Here is a 15,306-nt window from a genome sequence, read left to right as displayed (position 1 = left end):
GGAGTCCAAGAATGAGCTTTGCCCGGACAGCGTCGTGAATATCACAAGTTGGCTGGATACAAGCAATAAGACGGCCGATTTCATGGAGGAACAATACAACCTTTTTGTACATGTGTAGCAATACGAGATCTGTCTAGGCCCACAGACAGACTCTTGATCAATTTCCTGCTTCTCCAGTGATTTCTCCCCCAAATAAAAGGACCTCTTGAGCCTCGTAAGTGAATATAAAGCTTTAGTTTGCCAGGATCATAGTGTACATCCAGCCTCTGTCCTCGGCCGGTAACTGCACGTCAGAGCACCGCGCCCAGATCGTCCGTCCTCGCCGACACCTTTCTTCCGCCCATGTCTTCCCCGCCACACCCCTCGCGCCCTAACCCAACCTGCGAAATAACCTGCAAGTGCCGCTCGAACCTGTCAATTGGTCCTATAAACAGAATCGGCAGCATACTGCAGAGCTTAAAACCTCTGCACAATGCTGCCGAATAACGAGGTCCGCGTGCCCCCGCCGCGAGCGGCCACGCAGTCGACTGCGCCGCGCGACATCACCGCCGAATTCACGCAAGCCGCTTCAAGTACAGCTAAGCTTTGTCCCTTCCTCGTTAAGGGGTCGCAGTCGAGTCTAATTGAAATTTTGGAAGCACGCAGAACTTCGAGTCGGCCAGCTTGTCAAAGATGAGTCGTTCACGCTTTTTGAGGCCGTGGGCGCATTGGAGGTGCGTCATTGCTGGAATGGGATAGAACTCCAAAAAGCAAAACAAGTGGGAGCTGACTTTGGGCTGGACCTGTGCTAGATCATGGACTCCAAGATGGATAGCGGCTATATTGCGCCTGGGGAAGATCAAGTTGAGGCGCTCGAGGTCAATTACGATACACGAAGAGAGCTGACACCGGAGGAAGTGGTCGGGTTGATGGACCAGCTCCTCTGCCATGAGGTGAGCCAGCCAAAACTTGGTGTACACCATCGCTCCAAACATGCCTATGCTGATGCCATTACAGATGGCTTGGCATATGGGCCATCCACTCTCACAAACGCTCTTTACCTCCATCTATATCGACAAGCTACTATGGCCGACGCCGAAGACATTGGAGGAAGCTCAATTTGATCGCGCCCCCAGCAAATACCCCTTGGTAGGACTGGTACTACGCGCTTATTGTCTAGCATTGGTCAAAGCTTGTGACTATGTTCATGCCCGAGTGGCATCTGAATATTACTACGAAGTACGTAGGACCCCGATTGTTTTTTCAACCCGCATTGCGGAATATTAATGCATGTCCGTGATACAGGAAGAAGATTTCGTCACGCAGCTCTACAACCGCAATCTTCTGTCTGGATTCGATTCGTCACACTTTTATCGCTTACTGGATCAAGCAGTTGACTGGGTGGATGCTCAGGACACAATTGACTTGAGCCATAAGGATGCGATGCGTAGCCGGCTTCACCTGCGACGAGAGTTTCTTGCCTCTGTTGATCAGGATCTCGAGGTTTTGGAGACAAGGTCTACCGAGAGCTTCGCGTCGTGCTTGAAATACTTGAAGTCAGTATCTGAAACCGTTTCGCTTGGAAAACCAGTACCCGAGGCTTTTAGCCTCAAGCTTCAACGCAAACTCGCCAGTACGGTGCCGCCTCGGCCGATCGTCAACATCAAACAAGAGGACGCTTTGGAGCAAATGCGGCGTCTTTGTCAAGACGCAATTGACATGCAACAGATGCTGGATTACCGGGGGCCCAGTAATTTCAAGGTAAAGGAAATGCACGTGTCTTAGGGTCTGAATTTTCGCTGATTCATAATCACAGACTGCCGTTTGGACGCTCGTCTCACGCAAGCCGCAGCCTTCTGTCTACATTCGATCCCTTTTGCAGGCTTTGATAGTCGGCGACTCTTCGATTCTCGGTACCGTCTCCGTCCGGAAGTACCTGTACGACGATCTGGCCGAGCTAGTATTACCCGCGAGTATGCTACTTCGAGCCAACCTGGACGAAGTCGAGCTGCCCTCGGATCCACGATTTCGAATCGCTCAAATTATGGATAATTTCGTGAAGCGTTTTGGCCAGGTAGATCTCAATGATAAACCAGACCCGTCCCATACGCCGCTGACCGTGTCTAGCCTTTCATCGATACCGTGCGCTCCGCTTGTTTAAATCGCTGCCGTGTCCGTCGCACCATCTGTCACACAGTTGTCGACTGGGATAACCTTCAGATGGAGGTAATGAATCTCATTGCCGATCAGAGATGAAATCGGACTAATCTCATTTCCATGCAGGCCGAAGAACTCGACCTCCAACTTCAAGATCTCAGTGCGGAACCCGCATTGCAAGTTCAAGGTGGAGACTCTACGTTCTCCTATCCCCTCAGCAGCTGGGCTTATCACCAGAAGCTGCTTCAGCTTCGTCTCATTCTCCACATGGGATTCGAGCTTTCAATCTATGCCCCGGAAGAACTTCCCGGCATCTACTGGTATCTTTCACATCTGTGCTCAACGCACCTTGGCCATCTCGACCGTATTCGCACATTCACCGTGGCCGCCCGTAAACGCGATCTGGTGAGTGGTGGCAGCCATGCACAAAGTTCCGCCGCGTATCATCGCTCGTTCTTGTATCTCGAACGGCTCACAACCCACATTATTGCGATTGACGCGTTTGCGATCGCCCTTCACGCCCTCTATGTCCTGTTGGCCCGTCACCAGATTCTGCCCCGTGCGGCTGGCTCCAAGGCATACTCCAGCGACCGACATCGCTACGAGCTCCGCATGAAGCCCTTCCTCCCCATCTCCTTGCCGGAGCTGGTCCCTTATGAAGAGTTCCAGCGCGAGGCCGCCTTGGATGGTGATTCGGACGCCACCGTTCTGGATCGGGCTTCCAAGGCCATCACCGAGGCTCGCAAGGCATGGGAGGCGACCCTCGCCAACGGAGCCTTCAGTGACCACAGCATGCCGTCATCATCAGCGACTCCGGCTCCCATTGCCATTGAAGATGATTGGCGCCGTGAAATCAAGGATACGATGCGAGCTTGTATTGGAACGAGCATTGCTATTGAGACGGTGAAGAAAGCACTCACGAGGTCAGCCTCGTCGCCGTCGGAGCCACAGCGTGTCACTCTGGACGTGACCATCCCCGAGATTGGCTCCAAGGCGCGCTGGCACGACTGGTGGATTGTCCCGCAGATTTCGGAGAGAAAACAACCCACCCCGACGCATTCGGCATGAGTTCATGATATATGGGCGATGATAATGAACACAGGACCTGTCGTGATCAGGGTTGGGAAATTGGGATTCGATACATAGAGTCACGGGGATATAGCTTTTCAACCAGGTCATTGAACCCCTCGCATCTTCTTCCGTCCCCTGTGCGCGGGCTCATCCGCCCGGAGGCGGCCGCCATCAAGCAAGATGTGACATGAAGACAAAGGTTGAATAATGAACCTGGAAGCTCCTCCACAGAGACGAGATTTTTGAAATGACGCGGGATCTTGCCCCTCGACCCAGTACGATTACTCGACCAGTTTTGTCAGGCCTGACGCGGTGGGGCGATGGCATCTGGGGCCGCAGTAGTGGCTCGTCGTAGGCTGGTCTCACCAAGCTACCCCAACAACAGCACTAGATTCCATACTCTGTATACTAGGAACCTTGACCACAATAACACATCCACACCATTTGCCCGCGTCCGCACGTTGAAGAAAGTCGATGGGAACTCGCAGCTCCCGTAAGCCAACCCACTTCTCGATCCTGTTCGGGGGCATCTTTGGTGCTTGCACTTGATTGGCAAAGAGAGGTCCCGGACAGATGGTTACTGGAACTGGTCCATGCGCTAGGCAGGCATTCCGGGCCCGGTTTCAGATCCCCGAGAGACCGGATAATCTCTCGGATCCAGATTGGGAGATGCGCATATCGCATATCGGCAGCATGGAGGATTGACCGAATGTCAACCCCAAACACTACTGAACCCCTGCCGAGAGTTCTGCACATGCTCTCCCTATTCCACCACGAAGAAATGACCAAATAACTCTCAAGGAGTTTCATTCAACGTGCTGTACGTATAGCACAGCTATCTCTCACCACCGGCTCCCCTCCGTCATCGATAGAGTATCCTCATCGCTTAGCATAGCAATTGACCGGTGCCACGGTCGGATGTCCGTTTCGGGAGGCGGCGCACTTGACGGGCGTTGAACCAAGGCAGCTCTCGATCTGGACCGGCACACTTTCAAGCGCTGAGATCATTCATTTTTGCCATTTGCGCCTTACGACGAAGTTGCAGCCGCGTACCCTCGATGGACATTAATGTCAGATTCTTAAAGCACTCCGATTCTTGGCTATGGGTCACAATCGAGCCTCTGGGATTTGCTCTGCATGCTGGCAGATCTCCGAAGCAAGCATCACGTTACAGTCTGGCTAAATTAGACCATATACCTACTGTATAACTGTTTGTACTTTTTTTCTTTCTCTCTTACTCCCCACCCAATCAGGTTTCTTGATGATTCGGGATCGTAGTGAATACTGCTGAAGAGGCGGTGCATAAACAATCAACCTGGATACGTCTCTAGCCACAGCGAGCACCACCGGGTTGCTCAAGCTCGGCATCTCTTGGAGTGGATTCCGTTCCAGTGGATTCTGCACCGGGCTGCAACCTACACTCCGCGCCTGCAAGGAATAATTGTCCCGTCGATCCCACTCGTCGCGATTCTTCCAGTTCTCAAACCTGAGTCTTTCGACACCTTGGACACCTTGGAAAGGCCTCGATCCACCGCCCAATCTGACTTCCGACCGTGCATCTCCCCCACTCTCCACCGACTGACCACTGCCATCTTTGCGCAGCCCTGGACAAGCCGATTGCCTTCGTTTAACTTTGACTTTCTCGGGGAATTTAGTCCAGAAAGTGACAGATCCCACTGTGGCATCTTCGTGGACCCTCAACAGCTCATAGTCAGACGCCCATGGCGGCTCTCACCCATTTTCTGTGATCGTGCATGTACGAATCAGATCGAGCGTAACCTCCCCCCTCACGCGATTCTTTCTCTCCCCGCAAAACTGGGTGCGCAATAGCTTCGGACCACCGTAACTCGCCGCAAGAGACCCAAAGAGCCAGCTCATTCGGCCCGTCGCCGCCTCTTTTTCCTCGTCTTCCTCCTCCTCAGGCTCCTTCTCTTCCTCTTTCCTGCCCCTAAATACCAAGTTCTGGGTCTGCTTCTGTTTCGATCATTTCTCCCCCAACGGGATCTGCATCCATCTGCGACCTGCCTATGCGGCGCTCTCGACGAGATTCCGCTCGCCGCAGGCAAGCAAGTCCACTTCACTCGCCCTACGCCGCGGGACTCTGAACGATGCCGACGTATCCCATCCGTCGCCGCCGCCCGCGCGATTGCAAAACCTGTCTGCCGTGCCGCGCCAGCAAGGTCCGCTGCGATCGCAATATCCCCTGCAGCAATTGCCTCAAGCGCAACTTCGCATGTACCTACGGTCGGCCACCGCCGACGCGACCATCCGCCCCCGCGACAGCCAGCACCACCTCGGCCACCCCGCTACAGCCTCTTTACGCCTCCTTTGGCGTTTCGCCGGCCTACGATGGTCCTGCCCCTCTCTCACAGTCGGTTCCACATGTGCGGGATGATCCTTACGCCCCCGAGCGATCCGTGTCTCCGAGCGATGACCCGGATCTACCAGAGATGATCGACATCTCACAGGAGGAATGGGATGAGATCAGTATGAAGATGGCCGCCATGGAAGAGATTATGGGCAGCCTGCACACAATCTTTAGAACCCACTCGGCGCGGAGGAAGCCCGATTTCACCGCGGCGACGGCCACGACAACGCCGTCCGAACGGAAGGATTCGATCAGGTCGGAAGGCGTCTATGGGTCTAACGTGATGAGGACGGGTGCCGTGCATCTCGGGTCTCGATCCGCGCTCGTAGATATCCTGGACAAATCCAAAGACTCGGAGCACATGGCGCAGGCGCTACCCCCGGAGGATCTGTTGGCAGACCTGGCACTGGGCAATGAAGCCATGGCGTATCCCTTTGTGGACCTGTGGTCCTCGGATCCGTTTACCTTCAACATTGCCGGCGTATGCGGCGTGCTCCCAGATGACGAACAATGTCTCAGGTACGTGGTCTCGGCTTGGTAGGGGTGTGAAAATGGCCTGGTGGCATCATGACGACCGGATCTGGCTAATGACGTGATGTTATTTTCTTCTTGCGCTCTGGACAGGTTTCTAAGTTTTTATCGAGATATTGGTGCGGTTTTGTACCCTGTCCTCCCGGACCTCGATGCGCTGAATCGCAAGGCGAACCTGTTGCTGGAAGGGAGACAACGGGCCGGAGGGGTCTATAAGCCGGACGCCGATGGGCTAGTCAAGCCATTTGGGATGGAACTGCATTTCCTGAGCTTGCTTTTTGCGGTGCTTGCCTCGGGCTGCCAGTTGTCGGACCTGCCAAGTGCGGACCGCGAACTGACTTCGTGGGTGTATAGTAAGTGGTCAATGGCGCGGAAGGGGTCCCAAGGGATCAACAATGCAAAGCGCTGACAAGCTTTCTAGTCTCCTGTGCATATCAGTGCCTGCGGATGTTGAATTACGTCTCCCAACCGACGGTCGAGGTGATTCAGGTACTGCTCATTATTAGCAATGTGCTCTCGTATAACATGAACGCGGGAGCCTCCTATACATTGCTCGGTAGGCTGCCCCCCTCTCTCCCAAATACCGGCATCATCGTGTACCCGTTCTTGACTTTGGCTAATCAAGTGGTGGATAGGCATGACGGAGAGAATGTGCCTGGTGCTCGGCCTGCACGTAGAATCAAGTGGGTTCACGATAGAGGATCAAGCCACCCGAAGACGCACATGGTTAGTGTGTCCTTGCCGCTGCGCACCTAGTACTTCCATGCAAATGTGCTGACATTCTCTCTCAGGTGGACCATGGCATTCCAAAATAGTCACTTCTCCCTCGCATACGACCGACCCTCCATCACCATGGTCAGCCAGCCTGAGATACCCTTTGATCGAAAATCCATGCCTGGGCATCGGCCCTACTTCGAGACCCTTTGTCGGGTGGTCTCGCTGGCACTGGAGCTGCTCAAGTCCCGCATGTATCCTGGTCATCAGGAGCCCCGACCCCATGATATCCGCGAGTACAAGCAGCGCATCCACCGCACGCTGGCGGAAGCCTCCCCACATTTGCGACACAAGGATCAATGCCGCTCCCTTGCCGAGCACATCGAGCGCACCGAGTTACGGTTACACTCCTCCTATCTGCTGTCCGTCGTCACGCGAGTGTCTTTGGACCGACATGCTCACCTTGACGAGGCTCGCCGAGCCTGGATCCGCGAAGATTGCCTGAATAGTCTGGCGAGCACGATTGAGGCGTTTGTGGAACTGCATGAGATCAACTCCCATTGCTCTCGATCGTGGATCAGTCTGCAACGGTCAATCGCGTCGGCCTTTCTGTTGGTGACGAATGACGACAGCCCTCGGACCTGGGCTCTCATCGACGGCCTGGAGAAAGTTCTGGCCGATCATGTCTTCGCCGATGGGGAAGCCAAACACAACGATCGCACCGACTCGGCCAAACACCTATCGTCCTCACTGCGAGCGCTCCGGGAAATTCGCGTCGCTCTCCGCAATCGAACCGCGACCCCCGCGATGCCCGAGCCCCGGCCAAAGGCATATCCAAATATCATCCTGCCTTCGCCACCCATGACCGACCACGCCTCGGGGCCGCCGCATCTTGCAGCTACAGGTAGTCGACCGATGCCCACCGTTCGGGCCGAAGACTGGAATATGCGAAACATCCTGGGCCGGGTTTCCGATGTTATGCTATTCCCAAGTATGAGTGGCACCAGTCCCGTGGTGTAATGGGCCGCGATATTGTCGGACAGTTGATTCATTTCCCCCACTCCCTCTCTCTCTCTCTCTTCTCTCTTTCCCCCGCCCCCTCTCTTTTACACACACACACACACACACACACACATGCTTTCTGTCAATATTTGTTTTTCCTCTTTGACCTTTTTCTTCATTATACCCTGTGTGGTCCCGAGGTGCTGGCCAGTACGAAATGACTCAAATGGACATAGATGTCATCATTACCATTACTACATTCTTCATCTACCTCCAAGACCCAGACATCAAATTCCCGATGATCTGAATCAAAACAAAATCGCACTCATCTATATTCCAAGTCCCATCAGCAAGTTCCTGCCAATCCTTCAAACGTAGCTAAGAGCCGTTCATCCGGAAAGTTCACATATAGTCACAAAATCCTCCCTAGGAAAAACAACAACAAAGAAGAAAGAGAAAATGAAGAAAGAGAGAAAAAAAAAGCCACAGGATCTGGCCCAACTTGTTCAGGCATCAGATCAGGAAGAAAAAGGAGGTAGACCACTAGGAGATAGAACCCCCAACGAGTTGATGGGAAGAATAAGTTAGACGTAACAAGTCCAAAATTAGTGTAGGACTAGTGCATTTCCCTCTTATTGTTGAAACTTGGTACTCACTTTTTGTTATTGTTATTTCCCACTCATAGTCTGACAGACTCTGTTCTCTCCCTAAGGCGGGCTCTAGCGGGCGAAACTCGTGGATCTAGATAACAGCCCCGACTCTAATGCTTAGGTACCACACTTATTGTAGACGGGTCCAAACAGAAATTCGGTCCTGAGTTCGTCCCGTGAGTGAAGGGTCAACAACTCATAGCTGAAACTTGCATGGCAGCTATTCCAAACTTTACTTGACCTCGGACTGGAGTAGACCTACTGGGATCGGTCTCCCACAAACACACTCTCACTCACTCACTCATGGAGCCCCCGGAAAGACCCCGGCTCTTTTGATCTTCGCCGAGAGAATCCGAATTTCAATGGAATTCATTGTACACAGCGTAGTCACTGTAGTGCAAACCCATGCTTCACAGTCGCCAGGTCTCCTTTCCATACGTCAGTGTCCCGTCTGCACGTGGCGTGAACTCTCAAATGCCATCTGCCATTCGCCCAAGCATGAACCGTGGTCCACTACCTCGTTCTGCCACGCGAACCCTATCGGATGACGGAACGGGAAGTTCACCAGACCAGTTCACAGGCACATCAAGAACGCCCAAGATGCCCGTACCAATTTCCTTTTGGAGAAAGTCCTAGTCAAGGGCCAGACGGCTGTGGCGAGCGGAGACCTCGGGAGGAGTAGGTCTTCAGTGGGTTGGTTGGTTCCTCATTTTTGTGGTTCTTTCTCGGCGATCTGACGATCTTGGTGCGGGGGCTGAAACTGTGGTTCTTGGGTGGTGCCTGATTATGCAGACGACTAGAAGACATTGGAACGGATAGGGCGTACGTTTGACTCGAATGCAACTTCGTGCGGGCATTTTTAATCGTCATGGTCATAATATGAGCAGGTTAATCGGGAAGGACGAGCTCCTTAGGAGCTACTACCTACGTAGGCCAAGTGAAAACGGATCGTCGCCACACAGTACAGTACTATTCCTAAGTTTCCTTGCCGTGCACGCGACTCGAAGGTCTATCGTCGCACCCAATCAAGTAGACAGAGTTCTGTATCGGAGAAGTTCACTCGATTTTCGATTATGAAATATGCATTTTAATTGCTTCAATTCTTGTCACGAAAGAGTTTGAGTGGGGGTGGGAATTTCCGAGCGAATAAAAGCTTTGCAATCTTGACTGTCACGATGCATTCTGTACGCTGAACCTGGTGATCTCCTTACCAAAATAGATAGCTCGAAGATCAATCTAAGACCATCTATCTTATCGCGAAAAAATAGCATCGAGAGTCTCAAAGTAGCATAGTCCTTGGCTCTGGGGCCAACTGCTACGATGATACCGATATCTTTTCAGAATGAATATACACAAGCTGTGCAGACCTGGTGAATTTAGAATTTCTTAGCGAAGATCTGGAAATGCCTCAATATGAGGCGTGGTGTGGAGTAGGGGCCAAAAATTGAAGCAGATATGCGACAGGCATTAACGACACAGTATATACAGCATCCATACATAGACGATCCTTCCTTCTATAGGAATTGGCGATGCTGGGCTGAAACACCATTTCCTCGAAGGGGATTGTTGTGGACATGGAATACGGGGCCCACATCCCGGCCACACCTGACGAACATTCTGATACATCATGGCTTCTCCACTGAGAGTCTGCCGCTCGATTTCAAGAGATCCGTGGCAAATGAAACCCCAGCGGAGGGAGAACGACAGTTCACTTCTTGGCCCCCAGATTCCGGAACACGGGAGACTTGTGTATCAACGTCGACCAAGCATATAAGAGCCAGAAGACCCTTCTCAATCCTCATCTAAGCACTGATTGAAGGCTCAAACACTTCCCATACAACGACAACATGGGAGCTTTCTCTAGATTTGTTGCGCTTGGTGTCCTCTCTACATTGACAGCAGCCTGGCTGCCCAAGGCCAATAAAGAAATCACCGCTAGCGATGGCACAAACCTATTCACTACATCGAACGGCAAGATCCGCGGAGTCAACTTGGGTTCTCAATTCATTTTCGAACCATGGATCAGCGAAAGCGCCTGGAGCGAGATGGGTTGTGGTGGTCAAAAGTCCGAATTTGACTGTGTGATGGCTCTCGGTCAAGATGCTGCCAACAGCGCTTTTCAGAAGCACTGGGCCAGTTGGATCACTCAGGACGATATTAGCGAAATGGTCAGCTACGGACTAAACACGATCCGTGTCCCAGTGGGTTACTGGCTTCGTGAGGACCTGGTCGACGCCAATTCAGAACATTTCCCTCAGGGTGGTCTTGATTATGTCAAGAAGCTGTGTGGCTGGGCAAGTGATGCTGGCATGTACATCATCATGGACTTGCACGGTGCGCCTGCTGCGCAGACCCCGACCAATGCGTTCACGGGTCAGAATGCGCCTGAAGCCGGGTTCTACAATGACTATCAGTATGAGCGTGCGCTCAAATTCCTCGAGTGGATGACCGGGTTGATCCATTCGGTCAATGAGTTCCGCAATGTCGGTATGCTGGAGGTCGTGAATGAGCCTGTGCAGGAGAATGACAAAGCAAGCTCCATGCGCCAGAATTACTATCCCAAGGCGTTCGAGGTATGTGTCGTGACCGAGTTACATATTGGAGACCCCTCTTCCATTTTTAGGGCAGGAAGAGCTAACGGTGTGGATTTGTAGCGTATCCGTGCCAACGAAACCAGCGCCGGCATTGACAAAAATGATTATCTCCACATTCAGATGATGGATCAGCTTTGGGGCTCAGGAGATCCTACCCAATATATCGACGACCTGTATTATGCAGCGTACGATGATCACCGATACCTGAAATGGGACACAAGTGTCGAAGTTTCCCATGATAGCTACATCCAAACTTCCTGTAATGACAAGCGCGACTCGAATACACCGACGATCGTTGGCGAATGGAGTCTCGGTGTGCCTGATGACGTCGAACGGACCTCCGACTGGGACCCCAGCTCGCAGACCGACTTTTATTCCAAGTGGTTCGCTGCACAGGTGCACTCATACGAAGAGCAGCAGGGTTGGGTCTTTTGGACCTGGAAGGCTGATCTTGGCGACGACTACCGGTGGTCTTATCAAGGTAAGATGAGTGCTCGCTCCCCGGGAAGAGAATTGATCATTAATTGAGTCTAAGCTGATTTTGACATTCTCAGATGCTGTCAAGCGCGGGGTGATTCCGAAGGACCTCAACTCCTTGCCCAGCGTGTGTTAAAACGGTGCATTGCCTGGGTTATTTTCCACTTGCGGTTGTGTGTGCAGTAAATCTTTGATACAAGTTTCTTTTCAATAATTTCAATCATATCCATCATTCATGTAGTACAATTTGAAAATGCCAGACCGATACAGTGTCATGATTCTTTGTTCAATCAAACATGCTGGACTTAGATTTGTCGACTCACTAGCTGGTTATGAGCGAGATACCTCTCGCTCGATAAATAGGATCGAGGATGTGCCCTTTTACGATGATGTGGGAGTTTCATCGGCAATCTGAGCAGGCCACCAGATCATCGCCCAGAGAGGCACACCAGAGCCTCCGGGCTGTGGCTGAGCATGATCATCAACTTTGCCTTTGCCAAGAACTATCTTCTCAATTTCCTGGAATCCCATGGACAAATAGAGCTTGCGAGAATTTGGAGTCGTGGCTTCGAGCCAGATTGGCAGATTTTCCAGTTGTGCTTGTCTCATACGGTCACGTATGATGGCCCTTGCAAGCCCTAGGCGAGGGTCAGCACAGTATTCAATTCAGTACCAATTCAATCGCCACGTCGAACCTTTGCCGCGGTGCTCAGTCTCAGTCCCAATGCTGAAAATGTAATAGTATCGCTTTTGGCCTTGCAGACCAACTTTCTTGGCATTATCGGTCATTCCCGAGAATTCGGACCATAGACGCTGGGCCTCAATAAGTAAACGGCTTTCAATCCCATTCATCATCACTTCTCATCCTACCTTCAAACCAGAGAAGCCCATCTTCCAAAGAACACAACCAAACCCAGAATAGAAAAGTGTCCACACATTGTCAACTTGCTTGCCCGGGGGAACAACCACGGCTGCTGCTTTCCAGCCATCGGCTTCGGTGATTACAGCCTCGTTTAGTAGGGCTGATTTGACAAGAACGGACCAGTAAGTTGGTAGGTACGCTAGCCGTTCCCTCTTTGGGATATCCTGAAGCATATAATTAATGACCGGATCTTCGCTGAATGTCCGACCATTGAGTTGCGCAACCTGACTCAGCATCTCTACAAGTTGTCAGACAATTTTCACAGAAATATCCAGCAAATAAGCTAGATCTGCACTGCATACCATGCCTGCCATGAGTGAGCGGGATCGAGACGTGCGCCATGGTTGACTGATCGGATCTTGAGGTTAATGAAAGTGGCCGGTATGAGGTCAATCAATTTCTTGGCAGCATAAATGCTTATTCTGAGCCATGCTGGTCCGTTTTGAAATATCAATGTCGTGTTTGCGTGACAGCCACCGGGGCAGGATGGGGTCGTCGGCTGGAGGCGACGTAATCCATTTCTTATGTAAGCGGAGTGACTGCAGTGCAAAGAGCAGGACGGCGCCGCTAACCTGACGCTCTAAGCCATTGCAGGAATCCTCTAATCTCTTATTGTAGTGTTAAATTTTGTTTGATAGATGTTCTGGTGTATGTGGTGTCTAGAAGGGGATTTGTTCAGAGTGGGCTCATCCAGCTCGATACCAAGTCACTCCAGAAGATGCCCCCCAACCCAAGAAGTGCGGAGCGTCACACAGACACAAGTGGTCGGTCAGCAAGAGGCCTGATTTCCAAGGAATCAAATCATCTGAGGCAGCAGCATGTGATCAATGATTCTTTCAGTGGGGTGAGAATTCTGCCAGGAATAACTCAACGGAACATTCCATCTTCAGTCTGGAAGTCTCTCATGAAATTCACGTCGCAGGCTCGATTGTGCTGCTGTATGAATCCATGTCTGGACCAGTCCTCATCCTCACCAAGCATGTACAGCATTGCCCGAAACGGTTGGGGCTGCTTGGCACGCGATGTGGATATCGTTTCACAGAGTTGTGGAGCACTTCCCGAGCTGTCAACGCACATTTTGCTGGGTCAACCCCGGACACATTATCACCCCCGGTCTCGAGCCAAAAAAAAACAGGGCATCAGAGACTACTCACCTCAGATGCAACTTGGAGGTCAAAAAGTGATAGGTGCTGAGAGCTTCCTGCAGCTCTACAAATGACCAGGTGCATGAGACGGATCACTCTCGCCCGCAAAAATGGAAGAAATATGGTATGGGCCATCTGCTGTAGTAGTCTTGTTGCCAGCCACAAGCGAGCCCTTGCCCAGTCAAATCATTCCGACGGAAACGGCAAGTCGATCGATATGGTTGCGTACCAATGTGATCGCGCAAATGACAGCCTAGTGGAGCAACATTCGAAGTAATACAGTTTCGCCTCTGGAGGATTCACCCTGTACAGCTACGGTGCTGAGGTTCAACTCGAGCAGCTCTGCTAAAAGATTCACCGCACCGTTGTGTCTCCGCCGAGCTGCCCCTGAAAAGTCCCCATTTCTCCATTTGAAAGACTCCTGCTCAACGTGTCGCTCAGGCAACAGTCTAGGTTGAGCAATTCAAGTGGGACGCTAACTCATACCCGTGAATATGTTCAGATCCACTCTGGATCCATTTGACTCAGGGGAGTACGACATAGTATGAAAAATTACAGTGCGTTCACGCTGTCTTCAGCAAGTTGTTTTACACTTCCTGATCTTTGCGCAAGTCAAATGTAAGTTTCCAGCCACTGAGGCTGGTATCCTACCTAAGAGATGTCACTTCTCAAACAACCAGCTTCTACTCAAGAGCAGCCTACCTTGGTTCAGACTCGTCGTGAAACTATGAAGAACGTTACTGGGCCTCGGCCAGGAAAGTCGGTCCGTTCCTGTCTCTCCTGGCGCCCGATTCTTGCCGATCCATCCATTGGCCGGTCCGTCTCTGAATTTGACGACCGAGTCTTACTGCGTTATCGTAGCTCGTACACTCAATGGTTGCTACTCAGCCATCAAAATCACAAGACTTGCTGCGCTCATTATCACAGCCTTCCTGTCCTCGGCTGTTTTATACGAGAGTGACGAATCGCAGATACGCCACGCTACGCATCACGCTAATCCAGGAGTGTGGATGCTTGACTTCTCAAATGGAGGTAGTATCGTGCGCAATTTTTTTTTCAGGATTCATCTTGTCCTCAAGGTGGTGCTGAGGAAAGCCATTGTTTACAATTTTCCTAAAGGGGACAAAGGCGTGAATTTGTCCCCAGAAGTCTTTATATTGCCGGATATTGCCAAGATTGAGCTTTCGACTGATGGCTCAAGCCTAGCCCTCAAGGTCCGATTCAAGATCAACCGCTGCAATTGATTTTGTTCCCTCGGATATACCAAGAAGAATTTCAGTATTCGGAGTGTCCTGTCAATGAATGTACTTTTGGAGCGATCTGAAGCATTGTCGAGATTTTCTGGCGGTAACGACCCCATCCAATAGTGAACATCAAGTGCGTCAAATTCGAAGTCGTCACTTCAGTTTCATTTGACGGAGAATCACTGCACGCTTGAAACTTGGTCAAGAACGCAATTATTTCATCCCCAGAACTCCCCACAGTCGGCTCATCTCTTTGCCACAATGGCATGGAACAAAATGCGAGGTGGCTACCAAAGCCGAGACCGGCATGGCCCCGGCAGTGAATGAACAGTTGCCTTCTCTCGTGTTAATGAGTATCATCCGTATCGGGGCGCTGATCGATACATTCCTCGCGCGCGGCCCATTTCACGGGAACCATATTCGCACCGATTTTCTTCTTTCCGCCATCATGG

At 51.6% G+C, this 15,306-nt stretch overlaps 5 protein-coding genes across 5 annotated transcripts; 3 read left to right on the top strand and 2 right to left on the bottom strand.

Annotated features, from left to right (window-relative positions):
* Positions 1 to 472: 472 nt before the first annotated feature.
* POX_f08402 (uncharacterized protein) lies at positions 473 to 3,204 on the top strand (the record flags this gene model as incomplete). Its single annotated transcript, XM_050117177.1, has 8 exons — positions 473 to 572; positions 646 to 713; positions 792 to 932; positions 997 to 1,218; positions 1,285 to 1,740; positions 1,796 to 2,053; positions 2,107 to 2,205; positions 2,263 to 3,204. 8 exons carry the CDS (start codon positions 473 to 475, stop codon positions 3,202 to 3,204), a joined length of 2,286 nt encoding a protein of 761 aa, XP_049967316.1.
* Positions 3,205 to 5,315: 2,111 nt separating this feature from the next.
* On the top strand, positions 5,316 to 7,840 carry POX_f08401 (uncharacterized protein; the record flags this gene model as incomplete). The annotated part of the gene is made up of 5 exons (XM_050117176.1): positions 5,316 to 6,094; positions 6,200 to 6,459; positions 6,528 to 6,662; positions 6,742 to 6,832; positions 6,898 to 7,840. 5 exons carry the CDS (start codon positions 5,316 to 5,318, stop codon positions 7,838 to 7,840), a joined length of 2,208 nt encoding a protein of 735 aa, XP_049967315.1.
* A 2,479-nt stretch (positions 7,841 to 10,319) lies between these two features.
* Positions 10,320 to 11,679, top strand: POX_f08400 (putative glucan endo-1,6-beta-glucosidase B; the record flags this gene model as incomplete). Its single annotated transcript, XM_050117175.1, has 3 exons — positions 10,320 to 11,045; positions 11,127 to 11,547; positions 11,621 to 11,679. The coding sequence occupies 3 exons, from the start codon at positions 10,320 to 10,322 to the stop codon at positions 11,677 to 11,679; spliced, it is 1,206 nt and encodes a 401-aa protein (XP_049967314.1).
* Positions 11,680 to 11,924: 245 nt separating this feature from the next.
* On the bottom strand, positions 11,925 to 12,807 carry POX_f08399 (uncharacterized protein; the record flags this gene model as incomplete). Its single annotated transcript, XM_050117174.1, has 4 exons — positions 11,925 to 12,181; positions 12,239 to 12,356; positions 12,414 to 12,703; positions 12,768 to 12,807. The coding sequence occupies 4 exons, from the start codon at positions 12,805 to 12,807 to the stop codon at positions 11,925 to 11,927; spliced, it is 705 nt and encodes a 234-aa protein (XP_049967313.1).
* Positions 12,808 to 13,332: 525 nt separating this feature from the next.
* POX_f08398 (uncharacterized protein) lies at positions 13,333 to 13,542 on the bottom strand (the record flags this gene model as incomplete). The annotated part of the gene is made up of 1 exon (XM_050117173.1): positions 13,333 to 13,542. One exon carries the CDS (start codon positions 13,540 to 13,542, stop codon positions 13,333 to 13,335), a length of 210 nt encoding a protein of 69 aa, XP_049967312.1.
* Between the last annotated feature and the right edge of the window lie 1,764 nt (positions 13,543 to 15,306).

The sequence above is a fragment of the Penicillium oxalicum genome, chromosome VI, assembly GCF_001723175.1.
Source record: "Penicillium oxalicum strain HP7-1 chromosome VI, whole genome shotgun sequence".
In the NCBI taxonomy this organism is placed as follows: Eukaryota; Fungi; Ascomycota; class Eurotiomycetes; order Eurotiales; family Aspergillaceae; genus Penicillium; species Penicillium oxalicum.
Note: the sequence above shows the minus strand (reverse complement) of the source record. Positions and strands in the feature narration are given on the sequence as shown.